The following is a 13,649-nucleotide window of genomic DNA, read 5'->3' as shown; positions in this document are numbered from 1 at the left end:
CAGCCGGGCAGGGTTTTACGACCGCTCCAGCGGCCGCACGGGCCCGGCCAGGGACGGGCGCCCCCTCGGCAGCTGTGCAATTTCGGAGGGCTGGCAGGGCGACTCTGGGGGGGGGGACTTGGCGTGAGGCCCAGCGGGATCCCTGCGTGGTCTCGCCGCCACGGGGGGCCCCGGGGGGTGGCGGTTCCCAGCGTAAGTATGTCCCATGCAATATTGGGGACATGCTTAGACTAAATGATTGCTCATTGTTGATTTGAAAGTCAGATTTAACTGGGCACCCTGCGTTCCTATTTGCGAAATCCAGCAACCCCCTGGCCTCGCGCCAATCCCTCCGCTCCTTCGAGTCTTCGTCTCCTGGAGGGCAAGGGGGCGCCAGCAGCAGCACCAGCCTTGGAGGGCAGAGCGTGAAGTGACGTGCTGACAGCCCCCGGAGTCCCTGGCCCGACACACACACACACCCGAGTGCTGGGCGGGTGGTCCTCCTTCCCGTTCACTAACCACTGACGAGCTGGTGGTGCTCTCCCGCCACAGCTACATCGTCACGGGGGACGTGAAGGGAAACATCAAGTTCTACGACCACACCCTGTCCCTCGTCAGCTGGCAGAGCCACGTCCAGCTCAGCGCCATCAGGTCCCTGTCCTTCTCCAAGACCCCGGCCACCCCGGCCACCGAGAAGTCCAACTACCCTACCAACTGCATGTTGAAAAGCGGTCTCTTCGTCATCAGGTAGGTGGTTCACGAACCCATGAGTCCGGCCACCTGAGTGGTCGGAACACAGTTGCTGTCTCCTCCCGGTGTGCACGCCCCCCCCCCCCCCAGAATGTTCTCCCAGTGCCTGGGATGCGACATGGGGGGGCCTGGCCGTCCTCGGCATCCCCGTCCCTGGCTTGGAGATGGGTCCCTTTGGCTGCTTGTCGTCACTAACCATTTTTCACAATGAAACACCATTCTCATACTAAGACGCTTTGGTGGCTGGAAGCTGGAAAGGGCTCGTCCCTGAGCTGTAATCTCTGCTCCGGCCGGAGTCCCTGGGTCTCTTCTCGAAGCCCAGCTTGTCCTAGCTGCACGGTCAAAGGCGTTCGATAATTAATAGCCATAACGTTTCGAGACGGAATTATCCGTGAGTCTGCTTAATTACCCTTGCAGTGTCTGCGGGCACCCAACTCCGTATTTGCATACACAAATGAATATTTGCATGTGCAGATTAGCTAATTGTACAACCGACTGTCCATCTGCATGCTTAACGACTCAATTTACATGTGGAAATGTGGGCTGTTTCACTTGCCAGCGGAGGCTGCTGGGTATTAGCGGTGTATTTTTGGAGACGTCGGGTTAATAATGTCACTAAATTACAGACGACAGAGGCAGCTCGCGTGCCATTAGGAGCCGCAGCGGAGCCGGCGGGCCCGGCCCCCGCCGCCGCCGCTGAGGCCGCCTGCTCTCCGCTTGGCAAACAGGAACTTCATCATCGGGACGTCGGACGCGACCGTGTACCACTTGAAGGCAGACGAGACCAGGCTGGAGAAGCTGTTCACGGAGCCCAAGGGCGCCATCTGTGCCATCGCCTGCCACCCGTACCAGCCCCTCCTCGCCATCGGGAGCTTCTGTGGGATGATCAAAGTGTGGGACTACGAGAAGAAGATATACCTTTTCAGCAGGGTCTTTGAGAAGGGGCTCGGCGTCCAGAGTCTGACCTACAACCCGGAAGGTATTTCCATTTCTCGTCTCAGGGGCCAAGCTGGAACAGACCCAAGGGGCCGTGGCCGTGGCCTTGGTTGTCACTGGCCCTGGAAGTTCACCTTGACTCCACCCCCCCACCCCCCACCAAGCTCGATGAGACGCCTGCTCCCTCTGGCTCCTGCAGCCCTCTGAGCTTAGTAGCATCTGAGCGCTCACCCCAGGGTGCCAGACTTCTCCGTTTTTTTCTCCTTCAAGGGACTTTGCCTGTCACAGTCACCACTGTCTCCTCAGCTCCTTGAACACGGCCTAGCATGAGCTCGTGTTTCTTTTCTTTTTTCTTTTTTTAAGATCTTATTTATTAGAGAGGGAAGGGAGGGAGAAAGAGAGAGAGAAACATCAATGTGCAGTTGCTGGGGTCCGTGGCCTGCAACCCAGGCATGTGCCCTGACTGGGAATCGAACCTGCGATGCTTTGGTTTGCATCCCACACTCAATCCACTGAGCTACGCCAGCCAAGGCGAGCTTGTGTTTCTCAAACGGCCAGAGTCCTGTCCGACCCTTGTTCTCTGGCTTGTGCTCGCAGGGGCCGTTCTGGGCGCCGGCTTCACAGAGGGGACGGTCTACATCCTTGACGCGATGTCCTTGCAAAACGAAACCCCACAGCCTTTCAAATACTCCAGAACCTGCGTGACCCACATAAGCTTCTCCCACGACTCCAAGTACATGGCAACCGCTGTAAGTGTTCCCGCTCGGAGCTGTCCTGGGCTTCGGCAGCCTCATTTAAAACCACACAGGGGCCCCGGCCGGGTAGCTCAGTTGGCTAGAGCGTCCTCCTGATACCCCAGGGTTGCGAGTTCAATCCCTGGTTAGGGCGCTTACAAGAATCAAGCAGTGAATACATAAATGAGTGGAACAACAAATCGATGTTTCTCTCTGTCTCTCGAATCCATCCATAAATTCTTTTTTAAAAAGAAAGGGGAGCTGGGAGGTAGGGAACGGCTGCTAAAGGGTTCAGGGTTTTTTTCTGGGGTGATGAAAATACTCTGTAATTGTGATGATGGATGTCCAGCTCTGAACATACTAAAGCCCGTTGAAGTGCCTGCTTTGTCGTCATTGTTACTGTTATTATCATTATTATGTGAGTGAGCGGGGAAGAGAGGGAGAGAAACATTGATTAGTTGCCTCTTACACGTGCCCCAACAGAGCCAGGGGGACCAAACCCACAACCCAGGCATGTGCCGTGACTGGGAATCGAACCTACACCGTTTCGGTCTGTGGGGTGATGTTCCAGCTGCACCACACCAGCCAGGGCTGGACTGGGCCCTTTAAATGAATCATGCTGGGTGTGAATTATACACACATACAGAGGCCAAAGCCGCCTGGCACCTTCCCACCCACACACTGAGGTGGCCTCCTCCCCGCTGGTCCCGCCCAGTCTCTGACTGTTTCACTCTCAGCCACACACTTAAAAAAAAATCATGCCTTTGAACGTGAGGAGCTGGGTGAAGAGGTGGGAGACAAAGGCAAAAGGTCAGGGCTTCCCCAGAGAAGGAGGCGGGGACTGTGGTGTCAAAGGGACTCCTCCCCCCACGGCCTTTGCCACTTGCCTGCTTCGAACCTTGGTTTTCCCCTTCTGTACACTGGGCGTTATTTCACCACTTGCTCCAGCGGATTAAGATCTCTTTTTGGATAGAATATTTTAACGGCGAAATTGGTTGTGGAAACCGTGATGATTTTTAAGTTGCGAAAGGGGCAAAGGAATAACTTCTGTTCTTGCGCTCACCTTCAGGATACAAATTTCACCGTGGCCATTTACATGCGCAAGGTCAAAGATGGGCACAGGGTCTGGGAGTACCTGGCGAGACTCCGCTCTCATCGCAAAAGCATCCGGAGCCTCCTGTTCGGGGTCCATCTGGACACCAACGAGCCCAGGCTGCTGAGCCTCGGCAGGGACCTGCTCTTGGTGAGCGGCTCGGTTGTCGTTGCCCTGGCCGCCGGGACTCATCCCGTCCCTGTGACGTCCCCGGCGTCTGGCGCAGCACCGGGCCACGGTGTGTGTGTTTGTCGGGGAAAAGGGACGAACCACAAAGCAGCGTGACCCTCTCCGAGCTGCGCTTGGCGTTAACACGGCTGTGACGCCACCAAGGCCTCGTGTCCTGAGTGCAGAGGCTTCTGGGGGCAGGGAGGCAGTTGTTGGGTGGCATTCAAAATCAGTCAGTCAGTCAGTCTATGGATCTGTCCATCTGTCTTAACCTTCTTACTTCCCTCCCCTTCCTTCCTTTATTATATCCATCCATTCACCCATCCACCTATCCACCCACCCACCCACCCACCCATGTACCCATCTATCCACCCACCCACCCACCCGTCCATCCTTCTATCCTGGTCTGGCCACCAAAACCTCCCTCTGGGTGGACTTCAGCGGGCTGCTAGTCTGTGACTGTCCAGTGCTGAGAGTTAGATGTGAATTAGCTCCTACCCCCTGGAGTCCCCTGGAGCATGGGAAGTGAAGCAGCGTAACCTAACTGTGAGAGTTCAGGTTTGGGGGTCAGTCGGACCTAAATTTGAATTCTTACCCTACCACTTCCTTGCTGTGTGACCCTGGGCAAGCCCCTGGGACCTCTCTGAACACCAGTTTTCCCGTCTGTGAAATGGGCGTGGCGGTGCCCCGGGGCAGGGGGATCAGGAGCTGGTGTGGTGTCCAGAGCGCCTCCCTCGGCTCACAGTGAGCGCTCCCTCCCAGCGGCCCCTTCGGCTCAGGGTCCGGCCGGTCCTCCCTCCAGAGGCCTGATGCTGTGTCCCGTCCGAATGGGACCGGGGGCTCATTCCGGTCAGCTTCGTCTTCACGCGGGTCTCTCGGGCTCCCCTGCAGATCGAGTATAACCTTGTCAAGAGCTACAGAGACCACCTGGAAGTCCTGGACATCCACAAAACCGACCAGGAGAACTACCCGACCTGCATGATCTGGTACCCGCCCCTCACCAAGGAGCGCTTCCTGCTCATCTGCACCAGCGGCTACAAAGTGAAGCTCTTCAACGCCACCACCAAGATGTGCAGGTACGACCACCAAGATGTGCAGGTACGCCCGGGGCTTCCCACACCCAGGGTGGGCATGCCCGCCCGTCAGGGTCTCCTCCCCGGCCCGTTCCAAGTCCCAGCCCAGGGGCCTGCGAGCAGCTCTGATTGCACAGAGGAGGGAACGGAGCCCTTTTCACTCCTGGTGGCAGGCTGGGAGGTGCCGGAGGAGGGGTCGAGGCCCAGCCCAGAACCGCCTTGGGACGAGGCCTCTGAGCTCGGAGCCTGAGACTCAGTGAAGGGACCAGACCTCCACGGAGGCTCCCTAAAATCCCCCGTTCTTCCTGCGGGGAAGAACACACACATTTCCACTTGGACACTGCCAGCTGTCCGACTTTTCTTACTCCTGGTTCTGAGAGGAGTCCTTCGGCTCCCACAGCCCTTCCTGAGCCCCTGCATGAGCCGGGGGCTGTTCCAGGCGCCGGCGGCGAGGACAGAAACAGACTCATGGGGTTTGCGTCTAACGGGGGAGCGGCGTCCATGGGGACGGCTGGGCTGGACGTCCACACGGAGGCCAGGAGTCTGTGGGACTTTAAAGCCATGAGCCAACAGAAGGTCCTAGAAGGGAAAGGAGAGGCCAGAGGACCGAGCCCAGGGTCTGCAAAGTTTGGCGGCTTGGAGCAGCGGTTCCTGCATCCCGCAACAGGTCGGCGTCTGGGGTCGGCCTCTGTGTGGCTGCGCCCAGCGGTCCCGGCGTGCTCCGAGCCGTCCCTGTGCCCAGGCCCCGCACGAGCCTCCTCGTCCCAGCTCCCGAGCCCTGCAGGGGTTATCCCATGGAGGGTCAGGGAGGGGGTGGCAGGAGGTCAAATGTCGAGTCACAGAGCTTGACCCTTGAACGCAGCTCTGCCTGTCGCCCACCCGGCACGATGGCCCTGGTGCCGCCTGGCTCCGCGGTCCTACCTGTCAGCCCCAAAGGCAGCCGCTTCCCGCTGGTGGTGTGGCTGCCTCGCGGCTGTGGCCGGAAAGGGCAGGGCGCTGAGGTGGGTGGGACAGAGCGAGACCACTTAGGTGACCCCCAGCGGCTCCCGGAGAGGGGACTCACAAAGCTGGTCGACAGCAGCTGGCCGACAGCAGCTGGCCACAGACTTGAGGAAGGTCGAGTTTTATAAAAGTGTCTCAGTAAGACAGGTCCTCAAAAGGCCACGATCACCCAGAGTCTTTTTTTTTAAAGTCCTTTGCTGAAGAGTACCAGGAAAGATGGCTGAGGAGTGTGCTGCCCTGTGGCAGGGGCTGGAGAGAAATCCTGCAGAATTAAAAAAACAACAACAAACCTATTAAAACACAGGAAGGAGACAGTTGAAGGAAATACGTGAAAAGGAGCTTTAGGAAGGTTTCAGAATCTCCACGCACCGCCATTAGTGGACACAGACTTTTTGGACAAAGAATGTCCTATAGACGTGCCCAATCCTGAGGAAAACCCGGGTTTGCTGAGCAGGGGGGCGGGGCCGGAGGACGCACCTCCACTGACCGTTGCCAGGGATGGGGAGCCGCACACCCAGGAGTTGCTGCCCTTGGGAATCAACCTGAACTTGGCAGAAAGCATCTCTCTTAAGAAATGATGCATCGAGGAGAAAGTCACGTACCAGAGAGCTGGCCATTCTGAAGCGGATGAGCCGGTGGCACTCAGTCGGTCTGTCCGCAGGGTTGGGCGGCCGCCACCTCTGTCTGGCTCCCCGGGGTCCCCACCCTTCCGAGGGAAGCCCCTGGAGAAAGGCACCTCGTGATTCGCAGGAATAACCAAGCCTCGTGACCGCACCTTAATTGGAAAGGAATTGTCTTTCAGATAAATCCAAAGCCATTGAAAAATGCATCTGAAAATACTTGAAGGAACTGGAAAAGGCAGTTCACGGGAAAAGGCCAGTAAGCCTACCAGCAGCAGATGCCGGCTGCTGCCTCAGATGCAAATGAGGGCCAGACGGCGGTCTCCGCAAACCAGATTAGCAAAGATAAACGTGATCGATCGCACCTGGGGCTGGCCGGGGGACCGGGGACGAGGCGCGGGCGCTGCTCCGCGGCAGCCACTGGGGTGGTGATCGGGGCGACCTTTGGGAGAGCGATTCGTCCCCCTCCGGTGCGCCGACCGTGTCTCTGCCTTCTAGGATCGCTGCCCACGGACGTGCTCACAGCGTCAGTCAAAGGATGTCTCGTTGGAAAATATTTTTAAGAATGGAAACAACCCAGATGCCCATTAACAGGGGATTAGTTAAACGGTGGCTCGTATGTGGAGACACGATGCAACATTTAGAAAAGAAAGAAAAAGGAAAAGATAAGCTGTCTGCAGAGAAACACGGACTATATCTCCAGGATAGAACGTGAAACACAGCCAGCCGCCAAATCCGCGTGCAAATAGTTTCATGTAAAATTACATTTACGTAATTTATATTTTTTACATATAAAATCATCATCACGTGGGTTAGAATATATATATTTACGACTCTTGAGTCCGACAGGCCGAAGTGTTCCCGAGGTCGACCCGGGGGAGGGGAAAGGGCACGGTGAGAGAGCTCCGACCGGATTTCCTACCTGATGACAACGATGATGTCTCCAAAATTCTTCGCTATCGGCGCGTCCTGCTTTTTCCACCAGAAGAGAAATGTTAATGTTATGCGGTTGTTAGATCTCTTGACAGCGCTGGGGCATCCTTCTAGGGCCTCTGCGGCGCGCCAGCAGCGGTTCTGAGAGCCTTACGTGTGTTCACCGAGCGAGCGCTCCCCAGGCTCACGGGGTCGGTGCCGTCCCCGGCCCCTGTTGTACCGGCGAGGGGCCTGGAAGCACAGGCTGCCTGGCTGGGTCTCCCCTGATTGTTTGTGTTTGATTTAAAGTAACACGTGCATGAAAGGGCCCTCGGATGGGCCCTGACGTTCACGTACTCGGCCCTTACGTCAGGAGCGTGCACGGCCCCGCCAGCCGCCAGCTGGGCGCAGGGGCCCGGGGAGAAAATGCACCCCAACCAGACAGCGAGGCGCTCAGAACCCGAGAAGGAGAACTCGCTGCCGGCCGCACCCAGGGCGCCTCCACGTGTAGCAGGCTGTGAAGCGTGCTCGACTTTGTGGGCCCTCCTTTTTTTTTTTAAAGGTACATAATTAAGAATGGAAAATGAGCCCTGGCTGGCGTAGCTCAGTGGACTGAGTGCAGGCTGCAAACCAAAGTGTCACAGGTTCGATTCCCAGTCAGGGCACATGCCTGGGTTGCAGGCCACAGCCCCCAGCAACCGCACATTGATGTTTCCCTCTCTTTCTCTCTTTCTCCCTCCCTTCCCTCTCTAAAAATAAATAAATAACATCTTTTAAAAAAAAATGGAAAATGGCTAGGGCCTCTTCCAGAGCCTCAGCAGGTGCAAGTGAGGGGGCCTGCAGCTCAGGCTTGGCCAGCGCCAGGAACGCCCGGCTCTGGGCCTGGTCCTGCCTGACTCCTAACTTAGCGAGAGAGACGGGATCAAAGGAGTCTGCCCGTGGCGGGAGTACGGTCCGTGCCCCAGGACGCACAGACTGCGTTCCGGACATGTGGGTGCCTCGTTCTAATCTGAGCTCCCAGCCTGCCGCCAGCCTGCCCCCGGGGAAGGGGTGTCTGCTGGCGCCCGGCCAGCCGTCACTTCCCGGCCACCGCGGCGTTCCCGTCCCTCATCCGTGCACACATTCCCGAGGCACGACGTTCGCCCCGCTCAGGCGTCAGGGGGGCCGGGCGGAGCCTCCGAGGCTGCACGCATTCTTCACACACAGCCTCCCGGGGGCGCTGGCAGCTTGCAGCCGCTGCCCGCAGTTGACGGCAGCCGTGCGCGGCGGCGGGGCGGGGTTCTGACGCACCGGCTCCGCTGAGTGACAGGACGGGAGACTCAGACTCTCAGTGTGCTTGGGGATCACGAAAGGTAGCCGGTTGTAAAACCTGTGTGCGTCCGGATCCGTGGAGTTGAAGACGGGCTTCTTCTCCCCCGCCCCTCCCCGCAGGAAGACGCTGCTGGGGCCGGTCTTCGGCTCCCCCTTGGAGCAGATACAGCTCATCCCCGTGAGAAGGGCCATCGAGCTGCAAAAGCGCCACTTGGTGTTCATCAACAGAGACAAGGTACTTTTCTCAGCTCCGCGCACTTTGAGTGGCAGTCGGTCCCAAGTATTGTACCCAGGATGCTTGGGCCCTGGCTGGTGTGGCTCAGTGGGTTGAGTGCCGACCTGCAAACCAAAGGGTCGCGGGTTCGATTCCCAATCAGGGCATATCCCTGGGTTGCAGGCCAGGTCCCCAGTAGGGGGCGAGCAAGAGGCAACCACACATTGATGTTTCTCTCCCTCCCTCCCCCTCTCGCTAAAAATAAATAAATAGAATCTTAAAGAATAAACTAAAAAAAAAAGGATGCTCAGTCTCTTGGCCCAGCGCAGCCCCTTCCATCCGGGTCCACAGCGGTGTGAAAACCACCGTAGATGCGTGAGGATGGCTCTTAGAAGGCATTTCCAAGCGGACACATGGCCCACCAAAGGGCTTTTAGTTCCCGACTGACTTTCGTGGAAAAAAATAAAGACGTACAAATTAGTGACACTTGGTTGTAGGTTTAATGACTGACCTGCGTTGGAAAGCGTAAAACCGGAGGGTGGCAGGGTCGTTCTGGGAAAACCGTGGGCATCTGATTAGGGAGAAAGGAGGCGAGCTTCCCTCCTGCGTCCCCGCTGGCACCTGGTGTCTCTCTCCTAAGGGACACCCCCCCTGCAGGGGTCAGCGTGTGCGACCCCCCACCACACGAAACGCGGTGCTCCCACCCCCAGGAGGTTCCCAGCCCACGGGGCCCTCCGGGAGCACCTTAGGACGTGCGACCACGCCCGGGGTGCCATCATCCGAGCCTGACACCCTGTCACCCCTTCCCTCCCAGGTCGGACTTCAGATTTTGCCTGTTGACGGCAACCCGCACAAGACGTTCGCCATTGTCTGCCACCCGAGCGGGGTGGCTGGACTGGCCCTGTCCTATGACGGGCGCCACGCCTTCACGGCCGGAGGATGGGACCGATCGGTGGCACAGTGGGAGATCAACCTCAGGTGCGTGGTGCGGCGGGAGGCGCGGCCCGTGAGGACGCCTGTGTCGGGGGCAGGGGCAGGCCCCTTCTTTCCGCTCGGCAGCGGCAGGCAGGCTCTGAACCCCGGCCACGTGCCAGGCGCCGGGCCCTGCCTGCAGGCCACTGTCCCCGTCCTGCGAGCGAGGAGACGGAAGCCTGCTCCTCTGCCTCGGGGACCGGCGGTGTTTGCGGTTGAGTTGGTGTGACTCCACCGAGTCCCCCCGTGGCCCCTGGAAGGCCTCTCCCTCTGTGGTCTGCAAACCCACGCCAGCCAGACAGGCCAAGCCCAGACCTCCGAAGTGTGTGGTACAGAAATAGGGAGCGGCTGTTGGAAATACGTATTTTCCAGCCTCCTCCTCTCACCCCCCTGCCCTGAGTCGAGAACCTCCACCTGGGATGAGTCTGGAGAATTCCACGGTTGGGGCACTGGAGAGGCTGTGACAGCGAGGTCAGAGAGACTCGGGTTCAAATCTGGGCCCGTGGGTCCCCCTCTCTGCCGGCTGTGGGTCCCGGGCAGCTGTCCCACCGTCTCTGGTTTTGAGGTTCCCTGTCTGTGACGAGGGGGCGACCATGGGGACTTGACAGGGTCCTCGGAACGCCCCGCAGGGTCACGTCTGGGAAGCGCCCCGCGCAACGCTGAGGCCGAAGCAGTGAGTAGACGGGTTCCCTTCTCCTTCCTCGTGAAGAAGCCCTTTGCTTCCGAGCTCAGGATCTTTCTTGCTGACGATCCCGTCAGCCCCTACATTCAGGGGGTGCCTGTCCCGAACCACCTGCTTTAAGCCCCGCCCCTCGGACGGCCCCTGCCTGGCGGTGTCCCGTGGAGGCGTCGGGGAGATGCAGCCCAGAGGCCCTGCCCTTCCTGGGAGGACAGACTTGATTCGTGGCCCCCGGGAAAAGCGTCCGCCTGCCCCCTGCCAGGTGTGCGCCCCTCTCACGGCGGACATTGCGGCGGCATGTCCTCCTACCCTGAACGTGAGTGGACGCCGGCAGTCCAGCCTGTTCTGGGCCGGGATGCTTTCAGGTCGTGCTGCTGCTGCTTAGACCTTCCTCCCAGAGAGCCCCGCTCGGGGACCCGGGGGGCGGGGTGCAGAAGCCGGAGGTGAGCTCTCCCACTGGCGAGCCCAGCAGCTCCTTGACACCTAGCCTGTTCCCCGGGGCTGGTGGGAGACCAGGGTCTTCCCTTTTCATTTCTGGCCACTTCTCAGTCCTCCGGGGATCTGGAATGGTAGAGATCGGGGTGGGGGTGGGGGGAGGGAAGGGGGTGTCGGCGCTTTCCAGTGGCTTTCCTGGGCCTGGCCGGAGTCCAGGCTTCTGAGAATTTCGATTTAATCTGTTGCGGGGACAAAGGATCATTATAAACTAATTAGCACTTCATTGCTGCTTCTGGGGTCTTAATATGCTCGGCGCCTCACTAATGGGAAGAAATGTAAAAACCCCAGAGTAAACACACAGATAGATTCGCCACTAGGTCCGAGGGCGAGTGGTAGGGGAAATAAAGATGAGAAATCCTCTCCTGTTCCAGTCGTTTTAATCAGTGCTCTCCGGGGCCCCATACCCTCCTCGTGCAGCACACCAAACCTTCCCCTGGAGGTCCCCTCCCTCTCCCCCGCCCAGTTCCTCCCACACATCCTCCCCCTCCTCCCCAGCTGTGCTAGCCTGCCGCCCTTTCCTCCCCGTGTCCGGCCCCTGCCTTGGAATTCCTCATCGCTTGTCTATGTCCAACCTCACACCCACCTGCAGTCCTGCTGCCCTGTTCAAGCAGGAGCAGAAAGACCCAGGTTCAAACCCCACCTTTCCTGCCTCCTTGCTGTGTGACCTCAGGCAAGCCCCTTAACTTCTCTGAGCCTCAGTTCCTCTGTCTGTGGAATGAGAGTGTTGTCTCCCAGTTCGGTGGTGGTGAGTTCTCCAGCTTTAGCTCATTTCCCAGAATGACTGTGTGTACTTCCAGCACACAGTAGGTCTTCAGTAAATGTATTTCTCTTCCGTGCCCAAGTGACCCCTTTTCTTTGTTGCAAGTGTGAGAATCCCAGCTCGGGCGGAAAGAGGGGCTCCCTGGGAAGGCCGTCGGGGCCTCGGGTGGCCGGCCTGCAGGAGGTGCAGGGAACCTGCCCTCGGCGTGTACTCCGTGCTCAGCGGTGCCGTCGGCTTCCTCCTCTGGGGGGCTGGTTTTGTCACTTGGCTGAAGCACGGCCACAGACTGACCACAGATACCAGCCACCGCTGCCCTCCCCAGAGAGGGTGACAGGCCCCGCCCCCACCCCTCCAGCGTCACTTGGTAGTGGCCGGGACGCAGGGGCCATGGGACCGCTCTGACCACCGGAGGGCCGTTCCCAAGGATTCCCGGGGCCCTCGTGACCCTGTCCCCTTGGGTCCCGCTGGGGCAGACAGACTCCTCCCTGTGCCTTCCGGCCTTTGCCTGGCCCTCCCCCAGAACCGCATGGCCAGACGCAGCCTCGCTGCCCGTCGAGCCTTTCAGACTGGGCTTGAGCCTGGCCTGGGGGGCCACGGAGAGGGAACCCCCCCAGCTGGACCCCTGCCTTGATGGCTAATATCGGAGCCAAGAGCCGGCTGAAGACTGGCCAGCAGGCCCCTGGTCCCAGCTGGAGAACGGGCTGACTCCAGACCTTAGAGCAGCGCCCCCTGCAGGGCGGGGCAGGGACAGCAAGGGGGACCGGGCACAGTCTGTGTTCGCCTCCCGGGAGAGGTGTGGGGGTGCGCCCGCACCCCGTCTGCGGCGGGAACGGCTGCAGCCGCCTGCACCAGGTCTTCTCTGGTCCAGGCCCTGTCCACGTGCTTCCCGCACGCTGTCCGGTCCGGTCTCACCCTCACAGCCCCCCTGGCTCTGGCCACGCCCCCCGTACAGGCCTGGAAACCGCTCTGCCAAGGGGCTGCAGACCACCCCACGCCATGGGTGGGGTAAGGGGTGGGGCGGGGCGTCGCGCCGTTCCCCGATTCAGGCCCACACCTCTGCAAACATCCTTCGCAGGACAGAAACGAGGGGCTTCGTGCCCACCCCTCTGCCGTGGTCACTTTTTAATTCTCGAGGAGCCCGTGGGGCAGGCCCTGCTTTTCCGAGGAGGAAACCAAGGCCCGAGGAGGGTAATTCCTTGCCTGTGGCCATGCCCCTTGCGCGCAGCGGAGCCAGGGGCCGGGGGTCTGGAGACCGAGCCCCTTCCTGGCTGCGGCCCACACCTAAGTGCCCTTTCGTCTCCCACAAGGAGGCTGACGGCCTGACGAGCAGACCTCCAGCTCCCGGATTATTACGATGGTCTATATTATTATTATTAGTGTTTGGTGCCAGGTGAGGCCGGTCTTACACAAGAAGTAGGTTTCCGTACCTACGGGCCTATTTTGGGAAACCCTGGCCTGAGTCGGAGAGCAGAGGGTTATTTTTGTCTGACTGGCGTGGGTCCCCTGCGGCCTCCCGCGTGCTCACGGGAGCAATTAGTGCTGGCAGCTCACGCCGAGCACCCCGGCCTCCGGCCCCGGCCACGCGGGGCTCCGGAGCCACACGCCGAGGCCCTCTGCGGTGGAGGGCCGGGGCTCCGGCACGCAGGCGCCCTCCCTCAGTGGCGGCCCCCTCCCCAAAGGCCCCAGACCCCAGGCGGACGGCCCCTGGCCTGCCCTGTCATCTGCGAGCAAATGTCCCCATCGTTACTCGGGGGCCCTGTTCCTCAGGGTGCCGCCCCCACAGTTGAAGTTTTCATTTTCAGTTTTGTCTTGGAGGGCAGGTTCTTCACCAGTTTCCAGAGACCCCCCCCCCCCAACGTCGTGGCTGCGGAGGCCGCAGCACCCCACGGCCCCCACCCCGGGGCTGAGGCTGCCGGCGCCCAGAGCTTTCTGACAGCCCTGTTTCTGCTAC

General features: G+C 59.7%; 1 protein-coding gene across 2 annotated transcripts in view; it reads left to right on the top strand.

Moving 5' to 3' along the window:
• The window catches only part of CFAP251 (cilia and flagella associated protein 251), a 42,545-nt gene that overhangs the window by 19,434 nt on the left and 9,462 nt on the right, over window positions 1–13,649 (top strand). For both annotated transcript variants that reach the window (XM_028527993.2, XM_036013823.1), the window contains exons 11-17: window positions 532–726; window positions 1,458–1,708; window positions 2,263–2,414; window positions 3,469–3,642; window positions 4,552–4,736; window positions 8,699–8,813; window positions 9,607–9,770. In XM_028527993.2, the coding sequence (XP_028383794.1) occupies window positions 532–726; window positions 1,458–1,708; window positions 2,263–2,414; window positions 3,469–3,642; window positions 4,552–4,736; window positions 8,699–8,813; window positions 9,607–9,770 (1,236 nt within the window). The remainder of the gene's footprint in view (window positions 1–531; window positions 727–1,457; window positions 1,709–2,262; window positions 2,415–3,468; window positions 3,643–4,551; window positions 4,737–8,698; window positions 8,814–9,606; window positions 9,771–13,649) is intronic.

Source organism: Phyllostomus discolor, chromosome 13, assembly GCF_004126475.2.
Source record: "Phyllostomus discolor isolate MPI-MPIP mPhyDis1 chromosome 13, mPhyDis1.pri.v3, whole genome shotgun sequence".
In the NCBI taxonomy this organism is placed as follows: Eukaryota; Metazoa; Chordata; class Mammalia; order Chiroptera; family Phyllostomidae; genus Phyllostomus; species Phyllostomus discolor.
Note: the sequence above shows the minus strand (reverse complement) of the source record. Positions and strands in the feature narration are given on the sequence as shown.